The sequence below is a fragment of the Phalangium opilio genome, unplaced genomic scaffold, assembly GCF_054372755.1.
Source record: "Phalangium opilio isolate 3A_F unplaced genomic scaffold, DU_Popi_V2 ptg000082l_1, whole genome shotgun sequence".
NCBI classification, from domain to species: Eukaryota; Metazoa; Arthropoda; class Arachnida; order Opiliones; family Phalangiidae; genus Phalangium; species Phalangium opilio.
Window position 1 is genome coordinate 10,751,998 of NW_028324189.1, and position 12,955 is coordinate 10,764,952.

General features: G+C 35.9%; 3 protein-coding genes across 4 annotated transcripts in view; all 3 read left to right on the forward strand.

The window, feature by feature from the left end:
• Positions 1 to 175: 175 nt before the first annotated feature.
• Positions 176 to 4,514, forward strand: LOC149651582 (uncharacterized). 2 transcript variants are annotated; one of them, XR_016371271.1, is made up of 15 exons: positions 176 to 354; positions 439 to 618; positions 688 to 785; positions 844 to 1,100; positions 1,165 to 1,448; positions 1,530 to 1,709; positions 1,791 to 1,938; positions 2,004 to 2,095; positions 2,178 to 2,548; positions 2,926 to 3,487; positions 3,554 to 3,664; positions 3,750 to 3,893; positions 3,963 to 4,041; positions 4,112 to 4,280; positions 4,382 to 4,514. XR_016371271.1 is itself a non-coding variant. In XM_089848550.1 (14 exons), exons 2-14 carry the CDS (start codon positions 493 to 495, stop codon positions 4,204 to 4,206), a joined length of 2,547 nt encoding a protein of 848 aa, XP_089704676.1. In that variant the 5' UTR covers positions 176 to 354; positions 439 to 492; the 3' UTR covers positions 4,207 to 4,335. The 2 variants fall into 2 exon arrangements, 1 of the variants encoding a protein (XP_089704676.1); XM_089848550.1 differs by lacking the exon at positions 4,382 to 4,514 and having other exon boundaries at positions 4,112 to 4,335.
• A 22-nt stretch (positions 4,515 to 4,536) lies between these two features.
• Positions 4,537 to 10,186, forward strand: LOC149651583 (RNA-binding protein 12). The gene is made up of 3 exons (XM_089848549.1): positions 4,537 to 4,664; positions 4,938 to 5,129; positions 6,794 to 10,186. The coding sequence occupies exon 3, from the start codon at positions 6,881 to 6,883 to the stop codon at positions 9,686 to 9,688; it is 2,808 nt and encodes a 935-aa protein (XP_089704675.1). The 5' UTR covers positions 4,537 to 4,664; positions 4,938 to 5,129; positions 6,794 to 6,880; the 3' UTR covers positions 9,689 to 10,186.
• Positions 10,187 to 10,789: 603 nt separating this feature from the next.
• peb (zinc finger protein pebbled) overlaps positions 10,790 to 12,955 on the forward strand; it is a 50,434-nt gene continuing 48,268 nt past the window's right edge. Inside the window, exon 1 of the mRNA XM_089848557.1 lies at positions 10,790 to 11,164. Coding sequence (XP_089704683.1) covers positions 11,125 to 11,164 — 40 coding nt within the window. The 5' untranslated portion in view covers positions 10,790 to 11,124. The remainder of the gene's footprint in view (positions 11,165 to 12,955) is intronic.

A 12,955-nucleotide genomic window follows, 5' to 3' on the forward strand; every position in this document is an offset into this window, starting at 1 on the left:
CCACTTCTTCAAATTAGCAGACGACGCGCCCTGGTCAGTGGTCATGGACCAGTTTATTTATTCCAGGCCATAGGGGTCGCTGGCCCAATGTCCAGTTTAAAAAAAATTCCTTATTTCCCACCCTGGTTCCGCCAAAATTGTGGAGGGAAACTTCAAGGACGTAGACCAGGGATAAGCGTAGACAAGCGGAGTAGCAGACGTGACGTATGTAACTTAAGTTTAAACTAAATTTTAACGTGTTTTATTGTCAACGATTTTAAGTGAATAATTATTAAATTAAATTGCTAATAATAACGTTATGTGATATTAATTAGTTGTTTAAATAAGCGTGGGAATCTCGGCGCGTTCGGGAACATCTAAATCGTTAATCTCTCTCGGTTGTACTAACCAAGCTCTAATGGCTTACCTGTACTGAACTAAATAAATAAAATAAATAAAATCCCATGTTAGACTCGTAACACTTAAGCCTTGGCTTCAAAAACAAAGAAGAAGATGCCTATAGTGGAGAATGGGGTTAGTTTATTTAATCCTGGTGAAATTATTAATTTAAATGCCGATGATCATGGACGAGAAGAACACGAAGATGATATTCAAGAGCGGAAACGTAAAGAAAAGGAGGTAGGTTTTGAATTATGTTCCTCAGGAGTCAGGTAATATGTCAGTAAGGTTAACTTCAGTAACTTTTAGTTGCAAGAGCTACTTCAGACAGAGTTTGATGATTTAATTGAGGATGATGAATCAGTCATTAGTTCATGCCCTTCCGATGAGGGTCAGCAATCATTTAGGTAGTCTATAGTCTTAGATTTTACATAATTAGGCCTAACAATTTACATCTGAATATAGAAAACGCAAGGTCTTCCATTTTCCCAATGTTAAAGCCAATGAAACATCAACACCCAAAACTCATATTCTTCCAAATTGGACCGCGAATTATACCCCAATTAATGGTCAACAAATGCCTTATCGATTGCTTTCAACAAAAAACAAAGAGAATGGTTTAGAACACGTTTCTGAGGAGAATATTAACAACTCTTTTAGCAATGATTTTGATAATAGACCTTCTCAAGTGTCAAATGGTGTTAATCATCACGCCCATCAAAGTATGGAATCAAACGTGATTAGATCATTTTTTTAAATTAAATAAGGGTTAATTTAATTATTTAGATGGGAAAGTTAACGAGGAAGGGGCATTTCAACACCAAGAATATGCTCAGAACTTAGTAACTTTAAAGGAAACAATGCTTAAACAACAAGAGGAACATTCTAGAGAGATTAGGCTCTTAAAACATCAATTAACGTTATCCAAAGGCGAGAAGGAGGGTTTAGTATTTAGCCTACAACAAGCCAGACAACTATTAAATGATAAGGAACAACAAGTCTATGATTATCTAAAAAATATTGAGAAATTAGAGAAGGAATTAGCCAAAGAGAAAGATACAAATGACAAAGTAAATGAATTATTTCAATTGTTTTATTTTATTAATTAATTTTAAGGATTTTTAATTATATTTTGATTAATTTAATTTTAGCTTGCCAATCAAATCCAACTATCTCAGTCTTCCATTGATTCCCTAAAAAATCAAATTTCCGAGTTAAACCAATTTGAAAATTTGTCGCATATTAGAGCCAAGAATGAGAATACTTTAAAATTAGTTGAATCCCGATATCAGCAAGAAATTAGTCAGGCTCAAAAAGAATTAAAAGAAAAGGTAACCATGTTTCCATTAATATTGATATTGATATTTAATTTATCAATTAATAATATTTAATCATTTACATTAATTTTTAAGGACTATTTGATACAAAAATTAAAATCCCAAGTGGAAGAGTTAGAAAGATATCAGGAAAACACTCTTCCAGATAAACTACGTGGCATTAATCAATTAACGAGGTGTTTGGAATCGGTGGAAAATCATTGCCAAAAACTTCTTTCCACTGGTAAGTGTATTAAAATTAATTATAATTAAATTAATTAATTAATTATAATTAATTTCACTAATTAGAAGCCCTAAAAGATGCTGAGTACTTCACTGTTGAACAAACTCAACAAGAAGCCAGAGAAAAGGAAAATAAAGATCAAATTAATTTGTTATTGGTAAAGATTATTATTATTAATTAATTAATCAACATTTTTAATTAATCTAGGGGTAATTAATTAACTGTTTTCCTATTTTCAGAATGCGGTTAATGAATTAGGCTTAAAATTATCCCATAACTCTGAGAGTGTTCCTTTAGAAGTTCACACCAAAAATATACAAAGACTTGAAGAAGAAAAAATTGTCTTACAAAAGAAATATGACATTTTATCGCAAGAAATCTCCCGATTAGAACATGATAAGAAGCAACTAAGTGATCACAATGCCAAACTTAATGCCACAATGGAAACTATGATCAAAAAACACGACTTGGACATCAAATCAGCCATTGAAAAGTATCATAGTTTACATAGCAAGGATACAAAAAAGTTACAATCGGAACTTGATGAAGTTGCTAGTCAGGAAAAAGCAAAATTAAGGGATTTTTACGAAGGAAAATTGGCAATTGTTTAGTAAGTATTGTTAGGAAGATTGAAAGAGTGAAGTATTTAATTAATATTCAGTGGTGTGTGAGTCCTGTTTTTTCGGTTTCGCGCCGAGTCCGAGTATCGTAACTAATTTCTTATCGAGTATCGAGCCGAGTCTCAAAAATACTGTTAGTGATCAATTAAACATTGAACAATTGATTTTCAAAATAAATGATCATGAACTCATCGTCTGCTATAGTTGTAAGCCTCGGACTCGAGTATTTAAGAAGTTAAAAAGCTACTCGAATCTGTCTCGAGTATCTCAATGTGTTGTTATCGAGTATCGAGTCGAGTACTCGGCTCGATACTCGAACCGAGTACTCGCACACCCCTGTTAATATTACTTAAAATTTAAATTCTAGTGAGGAAATGGATAGATTGAAAACAAGGTTAGATGAAGCCCAAGATTTATACGTCAAGATTTGTCATGAAAAGTCTCAATTGGAAACTAAATTGGAATCAAATCAAGCTGAAATTCAACTGGAACTTAATAAAGCTTATAAAAAAATGGAAGAAGATCTAAGGGAAAGATTTACTGCGGAATTTGAAGCCAAATTTAGCGGAAATCGAAATCATTCGTCTGCAAACAAAGAACAACTCAAATCGGAATTGGAATCAGTCAAACAACAATTAAGATCTTTACAAAATTATAAAGAATCCGCTGAGAAGAAGATAAAAGATTACGAGGAAGAAAATGCAGAATTTAGATCTACTATTAATTTTCTTCAAAACAAATTAGCAAACTCGGAGACTGAATTTACAGAGTTACAAGATCATCTTGTAAAAGTGCAAGATTTGTTTAATCAACATATAACTGATCAAAATAACGAGTTTAATAGACGATTGAAGGTAATAGAGCAAACTCAAAAGGATGAAATTGAGAAACTTATTGCTGAATGTGATAAAATGAGTCAGAAAGAAACGGTAAGATTTTTATTTTATATTTAGAGATATGAAACGGATTAAGGACTTTTGTTTCATTATTTTCAGGAGACAATCACAAAAAGAGCTAATGATGTTATTGAAAAACTTAAGGGAATAATTAGAGAGTTGGAGGCTGAAATAATTAACTTAAAAAGAGATTTGCATAAAAATAAATCTGTAAATAATTTTTTTTTTTTTTTCTAATTTATTTATACCTAATTAATAATAATTAAAATTCAACTCTTTTAATTCTGTTTTACAGGATTTCTCATGTACGGTTTCCCTTGATACTGCAAAAGAAACTTTACTTATGGAGGAGGTGACAAAATGCACTAGATATATTAGACATTTAGAAAAAGAGATGAAACTTCAAGGAAATATTTCACGAGACTCGACCTCAACTCAGGTTTGGTTTCAGTACTAAAGCTTTTTCTTCTAAGGAAACGTCATTAATGTTCTTTGTTACTTCAATCAGACTGATGTTGAAATGGTTGAAAAGAAGGATTTGTATGAATTGAATCAAATGTACAAGGAATTAGTATTAAACCTTCAAGGTAAATATTTACATTATTTTTAAATTTTTGACATTAAAAGAGGGTATTCGAGTTATTTAATATTTTTCAGACCGTTTAGAATGTTTTTGTAAAAGTACAAGTGAAAATTACGCATCCAGACTTAAAAAAAGTATTATAGACTATCACAAAAACATGAAAAACTAAATTTAAAATTTTTAAAAAGTTTTTAAATTATATTGCTTGTATGCCATTTCAAAATTTTACACCCGTGAAATATTGTAAATAACTTATATTTTTAGATTATAAATTTTGAAAGATGTTTTTAATAACGAATTTGCGTTTTTTTTTTATTTTATTTTTATTTTAACCCTAACATTAGGCTTAAGTGTGTAAATCCAAAATTTCAAATTTACGCCAACTTATATCCCATTGGTCGAAAAGGTATGACGTAATGGATTTCCCTTCTTTCCAAACCAATAGGGTTGCGGAATACAACTTCCGCCACTCGTGGTGGGTTCTTCAAGGTCTGAGAATGGAAAGAATTTAGCGCCATTTTTTTGGGTGTATGGGGTTAGTTACTTTAGTTCCTGAAGATTTTGATATAATTTATGATGGTTGCTAGATAATATTAAATACTGCCGCATTTCTATAGCATAGGAAAGGTAAGTCTCTTCTGTGTAAATTAATTTAGGGTTTAATTAAATTTTGTTAGGATTAAATGGGATTTTTAGAGTTAACCAAGGCTTAGTGTTCTTTGTACTTAAGCCTCGGCCGTAATACGCGTTTTAAGATAATTTCTCGTACATTCTACAGTTTGTTTAGTTTGTTCAAGGTTATCTAGAAATAATAATACCCGCGTCTTAAATGTAATTAACTGTATAGAAACGTTTGAAGGCGCGTTGCTTTTTCATTATCTTTTGTATTAAAATTTACAGGCATTTGGATTGGACTCTTAATCCAGGACTGGTTGTCTTTGTCTTAGGTCTGCCTACTAGTGTTTGGGACTTCAGTTCCCATTCAAGCCTAGGACATAGTCTTGTTTTAATCGCAAACTAGAAAATACCAAAATAAAACATCGATCAAGTTGGAAAATAAATGTTCCGCTGAATATTTTCTTTGATAAAAAGGTAACTTCAGACTTAAGTAAACAATTGTATCAGTTACAAAAACGTTTGATAGGTTTACAGTCTCTTTATTAGCAAATTTTTAAATTCCCACGTTAATTTTACTCTAATATTTAAATTTTTAAGTCCGATTCCTTTATAAAATGTTGAAATTCCGTCTTTTTGCAACATTTGGGGGGGAGGGGGGCAACTTACTTTGGATCTCCGTGTTTCAAGTCTAGAACTGTAGCTGTAAATTTTTAAATATAAGGGACGCGTTAATACATAGTTTACAGACTAGGAGTATTCATACCATTTACAGGGGGAGGCCAGGCTTCACTTGTTACACAAGGAGACCTGTCTCACTAGGTGAGTCAAAAGCCAGGCCTCCTAGGGTAAATGGTATGAATCCTCCTAGTCTGTAAACTATTTATTCTATTGCCATAGATAGTTAAATTCTATTTTCAATTAGAAGGTACTAGTCTGATCTTAATGCTATCTTTAATAATTACTTTCACGTGATTTACGATATAATATCAAAAACATAATTAAAATTTCTTCGGAGAACATCGTACACTGTAAATTTAAGACTATATATGCATCTTTATTTGGTCAATACTCTGATTATGACACCTAATCTTCAAGGGACTTCAACTTTGTTCCTTTTATACCAGTTTTTAAGTCATTTTGTTTACAAAAGTATTGAAGTTCCATATTGACAACTGGACCGACTGCCGTTCTGCTTCTGAAAGTTCACAGTGTTGTGAAGTTATTTTCTAGTTACCGTCCGTGTTTCCGCGCGTTTAATTATCCTTTCTCTAATTTAAATTTTTAAATCTTCAATCATAACTCTTCTTTACTGAGAAGATCTATTAGTTTATACTTTTCTTCGTAGTATTAGTCAGCATATAGGGACTTGGCAGAACTACGTCATGGGCTAAAAAACATACAAGGATGGCCTTAAATAGCTTTCATTCTGTAGAAAAACATACCATAATGGCATTGGGCGTAAACCAGAATTGCCAAGTCCTTATAGAGCTATCTCAGTTGTGACGTCAGTGCCTGGGTAAAAGGTAGGGGATTAGCTTTGGCAGTGGGCGGCCATTTTTGTACAGATTTGGTTCTATCATCTATGGGCAAATGGCATGGGTGACGTCACACTAGACTTCTGAGAGATCTGTTATTAGCAATCTTGTAACCACTGAAAAGGTGTTTCCTATCGAAGATCTGTGTGGTTCCAAAATTTTAATAGGGAGCTAACAGTTCTGACCCTAAAACGTCACACCCTTCTATCTCTTACTGGAGTTTCATCCCCCTAACGGTTGAAAACGGTATTCTACGCGCAAAAATGCCAACCAGAGAGGGGCTGCCTGACGTCAGACTATCTCTTCCCCCTAGCCAGTTGTTAGCTCCCTATACTGTATATTACACTTAGTTTTGAATTTTAAGTGACGCGTGATACCTTTCTTGCATTACTCGATAGATATTTTTTAATTAAAGATGGTTAATGTTCAAGATAATTGAGTTTTGGGACTAATTGGGTTTAAAACTAAGGAGATTTAACTTAAATTTTAAAATATTTTTGGCTTCAATTTTGGTGTATGAGGGTAGTTTTAATGTGTTTAGTATATGGTTCATCGTTCTATTTTCGAAAAAAAAAACAACACCCGCGTATTCTGCCATTTCAGGAAACAAAAATTCTTCAGTTTTTTTAAATAAAAACTGATCTTCAGGCTTTTTCTTACACAAAATCGTCACCAAAAAAAACTTTAAAGATGTCAATCATCATTAGACTTCAAAACTTGCCATTAGTGGCCAACTCTATGGATATACGTCGATACTTTGGTGGATTGGTCATTCCACCAGCTGGGGTTCACATCATTGGAGGGGAAAAGGGCGACGCTTTCATCGCCTTTGCGACGGACGAGGATGCGCGTCAAGCGATGGAACGGGATAACGGAAAGATTAAAGACACTAGAATTAAACTTCTTTTAAGTAGTCGTAGCGAAATGCAACGCGTCATTGAAATCGCGAGAAATCAAACATTAATAGCTCAAGGGTTATTACCGGCTCCTACTTCTAGTACTAGTAGTAGTAGTAGTTCAACTTCAAAGTCCAATAGAAAGGGTAGTAACAGTCCAGATAGAAGACGTAGTAGAAGCCCAGATAGACGCAGAGATCGCGATCATAAAAGTTCTAAAAAATCTAAACGTAGATCTAGGAGTAGAAGTCCTAAGAGAAGCCATCGGGATCGCGAAACTAGTCGTCGACGCGAAAAATCACCCGAAAAATCTTCCTCTAAAACCAGTAATAATAATAAGAACGATAGAAACGACTCTCCAGACATTATACCCCTACCTAAAGAAGACAACTCTCAATCATCACTCGATAATGGGCAAGTTAAAATCACTACTGAAGTATCATCGTTACAACAACCTCGAGAAACAAATCAGGCTGTTGTTATGCCAGTTGTTTCCAATTCAGAGTCGATTTCTAACCAATCCGCACCTGATAATCAATTCGTTGAAAACGCTAATTCTCAGTTGTCTCAACCCGCTGACCTTCGGTTTATGCAGCAGTCCATGGTTAGTTCTACTCAACCGCTAATGCAAAATATTGGTTTTCCTCCTCTCTTTCCTATTATACAACCAGACTTGATTCAACAACAGCAACCAAATAACATGAACATAAATAATATGGGTATGAATAATATGGTAGACCCGAATTTCGCGAATAGATTAGGTTATGAAGGGATGCAATACCCCGTGACAACAACTACCGATAACTTGCAGGATAAACGGGATCCACCTGTTTGGCAAAACCCAACCGCTTTACCATTTAATCTCCTTCAGATGACCCAACCTATCGGTAACCTAGCAGTTAATCCTATTATAGATAGGCCAGTAATGGGGCAACAAATGAATCAAAACGTCGATAGTAATCTCGGTGGTGGTAGTAGTAGTAGACCTTTGAGACCCATGCAGTTGGATCATCAGTCGCAACGTAGAAGAATTCCATCCGAGGAACGAGACACTTTTGATTTGGATAGAGGGTATTCGCGTCGTAATGGTGGTAGGGATGACGGGAATTCTCAAGGTTCCACGTCCTCGCGTCCTTCCGAAAGAGAACGGGATCGTTTCAAAGATTCGAGGTTCCGCGGTTATTGTATTGAAATGAGAAACCTCCCTTTCGCCATAACCTACAGAGAGATAAGAGAATTTCTGAAAGGTTGTCGTATGCCTCAAGATAGTTTAGCTCTGGTTGAAATTAGCGGTCGAAGAACCGGGGTGGGTTACGCCCTAATGAATAGCGAAAGGGATGTCCAAGAGGCTTTAAGGAAACACAAAAGTCTCATGTTAAATCGACGAATTGAAATTACGCGATGCGACGAGGAGGACTTTTACGAAGCTTATAAATCTTGCGGAAATAGAAGAAGTAAACCCCATGAAAGGTCGGAAGATTTAGTTATCGCTCTTAAGGGACTCCCATTTTCGTCTATGGAGAAAGATATAGTCGAGTTTCTCGGTGGTTTAGACGTCGCTGATGTTGTGGTTGAGTTTGATGAAACGGGTAAAACTGTTGGAAATGCCTATGTAAGATTCTCCCACATTGACGACTATAAGATCGCTTTAACGCTTGATGGGAAAAAGTTGCTCCATAGATACATTGAAATTTTACCCAGTACCATTGAAACCATGTACAAAGCTAGTAAATATTCACCGGCACCGTTAAACCGACCAGCCTTCCCAAAAACCGGGCCCATGGGCGAAGAAATCATGAACAATATCAGACCCAACAATTCTTCATTCGCCGTCTCTCTCCGCGGTTTACCTCCCAATATAATGGACCGAGACATTGCTCAGTTTTTCAGTACGGTTAACGTAGTTCCTCAAGCCATCCACATCATGGTCAACCCAAATGGATTGCCTTCGGGTGACGCCTTCGCCGAATTTTCAGTCATGGCTGACTTTGAGAAAGCTTTGAAGCAAGATGGTGAGTTTATCGCGGGTAGATTGATAAGGATAAACCCCATAACGTTGGATATGATGCACGAGATACTGGGTCGGCCAGCGGTAAATCCTAGAATGGATAATAATCGTCTGGGACCACGAATGGGTCCGGACTTTGATATGATGGACGAAATGGAAAAACGCCGATTTATGGACAAAGTGGAAATGATGAATGGCCCTCCAGGACAGTTTCCCGTTGGGACACAGGGTCCGGGGTTCAATGGACCACCTAGGGGTCCAATGGGTGGGCCACCTTTCCCCATGATGGGGGGACCTCCGAGATTTCCACCGAGACCAATGATAAGGACCATGGGTCCCGATAATTTTGGCAAACCAGGATGCGTTGTTTCTGCTAGAAACTTATCGTTTCAAGCGAAGGACCTTGACATTTTAGAGCTATTCCGTGCCTATAACCTTAATGCTTCGAATATAATTAGAAGGTTCGATGGTATGGGAAATGTTACTGGCGAGGCCAGAATTGACTTTAATACTCCCGAAGATGCTAGTAGAGCCATTACCGAATTCAGTGGGAAAATGTTTATGGGTAGAAATGTTATACTAAGTAAACCCTGAGGATGTTTCGCGATTCGATTTTAAAGTTGCCAAAATCTGTTAAGACTTTAATATCGCCCATCATCGGCTTATCGCGAAAATCTCTGCGTCTGGCTGGGTCGAATAAAATTGTATAGTTTATACAGAGTTTTTCAAAACCACAGTTTTTTGTCTAGTCACGAAATTATCACCAATGTTCACCAGTTATGGTTGTATTTGACGCCATTTAATAGCATCCTTGGAAAGTTTGAAAAAAAAAATGTAAATAACTTTCACTTGTTCAATTCTACAAACAAACAAACAAAATTCGGGCTCAACGATAATCATACTGAATCATAAAAGTTGAGCCTTTATTATTTCGTGGATAATTTTTTGTTTCAAGTTGGTCTCGCACTTAAAAGAATTAATTATTTTCTTTTTTATTAAAATTTGTGAGAAAAAAAAATCAGCTCAAATATTAGCTTGTATACCGCAACAACAAATAATCTTCATTAAAAACATTACTTTGAATAATTTTAATTTTTTTAATGCTAAATTATTTTTAATACTTAATTTACATTAATATAGGTAACATATTAGGTAATAATATAGGTAGGTAGGTTTTGTAGGCGCGTGGAGTTAATTTAACACCCACGTGATATTTTCCCGCCATTCCCCCATCCCCATTGCTAATATTATTTTCGAGCATCACCACCAGCCGGCGAAACAGTCTCTATTTTTAAAATCCATTAGTCGTCTGCTTATACTTTTGAAAGTGATGTAAATGCCCCAATTTCGGAAAGTTTTGGTTCGAGATGCGCGAAAAACTTCAACCAATTACGCGCCGATGAATACGGTAATCTTTTTAAATAATCTAGAACGTGTTAGTGCCAATTACTTCGGAATAAGCTTACGGGTTTATTTCGAAACAGTAATAACTAAGCCTTGAGCCACAGGCAGTGAAGCTCTCATTCAGGCAACAAACTCGAAATGACCCCCGTTAGATTTTGCGAAAATTTTTATTAGGTATTAGAGAGCAAATTTATCAAGGTGTTCGCGCATCATAAATCAGCCTCTAAAATTAATTTTAATGCGTGCACTTAACGTCATTATGGAGAAATGTATAAACATCTCTGTACCTCATGTGCAGTAAGCCAGAATTTAAAGCGCGCGGTATAACCGTTTCATCCGTCCAATCAGATTCACCATGTGACAGAAGCAGCGCGCTTTTTAACCCCTCCCTCTCGATGCATTCTTTGATCGTTCGGGGGCCCCCTTTACCCCGCGTAAAGTGAAAAAGCGCGCTGGCCGATCTAGGCTACCTTGATAGTTACCTACCTTTTGGGATAAGTACTTACAGTCCGCTTGTTGAACCAAAAGGAGAAAAATCGGAACAGCGTAAAGAAGGACGCTAATACATCGTCAAGTTCGTGATGACCCTAAACCTCCGTTAACCCAAGAGTCACCTTATAATCATCATGTCAAGACGAAAACAACTTAACCCTAAAGCCTTAAAAGGTAAGCTTAATTAATTAATTTATTAATGAGTTGAGCGTGCATGATTTCGTGGAAAACTCCGTTTGGATGCATCAACAGGTAGGGATTGGTAGAGGCTGAGCTAAGCCTAATTTACATAAAATGGGGTGGGATGTGTTTTTAGTCCTAAGTAAGGGGGGGATTTTTTGAGAGGATGGAGAGAGAGATTGGACTATTGCGCAACTTTTAATGACGTTCTGACGTGTTGCCTGAAGGGAGATTGTAAGAATCTGGGAAGTAAAATGAGGGAAAATTTAGGGAGTGCTCCTCAAGGCAAAGATTTTCCAACAGAAAATATCTATGGCTCAGATAAGGGGCTAAAGAAAAAAAAATTAATATTCGATAAGGGATGTATTTTGAAGAATTTCACTTCTTAAAAAAAGTATTTTGGTACAATTGAAAATTGGTACACAAATCAGCCTTACAAAATATGCAGGGGCGTTTTTTTTTTTCTTTTTAAATATTTTTCCGCGAAAAAATTTCCCCTTCCATGGTTGTTGTTTTACGTAGGATGCCCAATGCTTTTATTATTTCACTCGTAGTGGGTGGGCACTCCAAGAATTTTTCTAACCATGGTGTATATTTTTGAAACAATTATTTCCCCGCCAGCTTTTTCGCTCTAATTTGATGTTAGTTTCTTTGGTTTTTTTGGGCAAAAAAGTTGAATATTATTTTGTTGTTGACAGTTTATTTTACGTCAACCTACGTAAATATTTGAACCAAACCCCTTCTGTTTGAAGTGAAGAGTTCGAAAGTCACAAATTGTGAAGATGGGGCGATGTGGTATTTCTTTATTTTTTTTTTTTTTTTACAATTCTAAATGTAAAAATGAAATCGGGTTTTTTTTAAATGTTTTCTTCATATTTTTAAGACGACACCTAATTTGAACTAGTTATTCGAGGTCGTTTCGTTTTTTGAATACTGATTGATTTGTTAAAAGGGGGGAGGTAACTTGTTTAAAAGTAATTTCCGTGTTTAACCCCCGCCCCTAATATGTAAACAATTAACTTAATGAATTATTAATCTAACTAACGCAAAAATGCGTCTGTCCAGTTGAAGGACCACCTGCTAAGGACGACGATAAAGTTGATAAAATTCAACTTTAATAATTATGTCTAACACTATTATCAAATTTGCATAAGTCTATTTAATTTTGAATTAATTCCCAAACCAGCTAGCCATCGGGATAGAATTACCTGTGGGAGTTGGGACACCCCGTCTAGTATTTAAATAAACCATCTTTATGGACATTACTATGAGTCAGGTCGCACTACCAGTTCGCCGAAGCATTTTCCCTGTATAAAAATGATGAGTAATTTTGATTGGCTGACTCAATATTTCTTATAAAAATGCACCTCCCCTTCTCCTCCACCCCTTTCCTACCTATATAGTCTCATACTTCTTCCGTAACGATCCCTCTTTTATTTTTACCTGTCGCGAGACTTTTGGCGCTCGCTCGAGCTCGGGAAAGTTACCTGGAAGCAGAAGCCAGTGAATTGCCTCCGACTCTTTTTTTCTATTGATGGGAAGCGGTTACCATGACAACCGCAGTGTTATGAATACACAGAGAAGCGTGACAGAAACTGCAACGTTACTTCGATGACCCTCGCTTATAAGTCCTGAGGGAGGGTTTCAATATAACGGGGGGGAAATATGTTAGTACCTTAGATAAGATGCTCCCGTTGGAATTTATCGCCGTATTTGATCTTTCCGTTTAAACAGGGGTGGGGGGAGGGGATGAAATTAGTGTTAAGCCTAATTAAAGGCAAAGGC

Coding starts and splice junctions, on each gene's coding strand:
- LOC149651583 (XM_089848549.1), top strand. CDS start 6,881: ATGTCAATCATCATTAGACTTCAAAACTTGCCATTAGTGGCCAACTCT.
- LOC149651582 (XM_089848550.1), top strand. CDS start 493: ATGCCTATAGTGGAGAATGGGGTTAGTTTATTTAATCCTGGTGAAATT. Junction 2,096..2,177: donor ATCAAATTAATTTGTTATTG/GTAAAGATTATT, acceptor TCCTATTTTCAG/AATGCGGTTAATGAATTAGG. Junction 3,894..3,962: donor GAGACTCGACCTCAACTCAG/GTTTGGTTTCAG, acceptor TACTTCAATCAG/ACTGATGTTGAAATGGTTGA.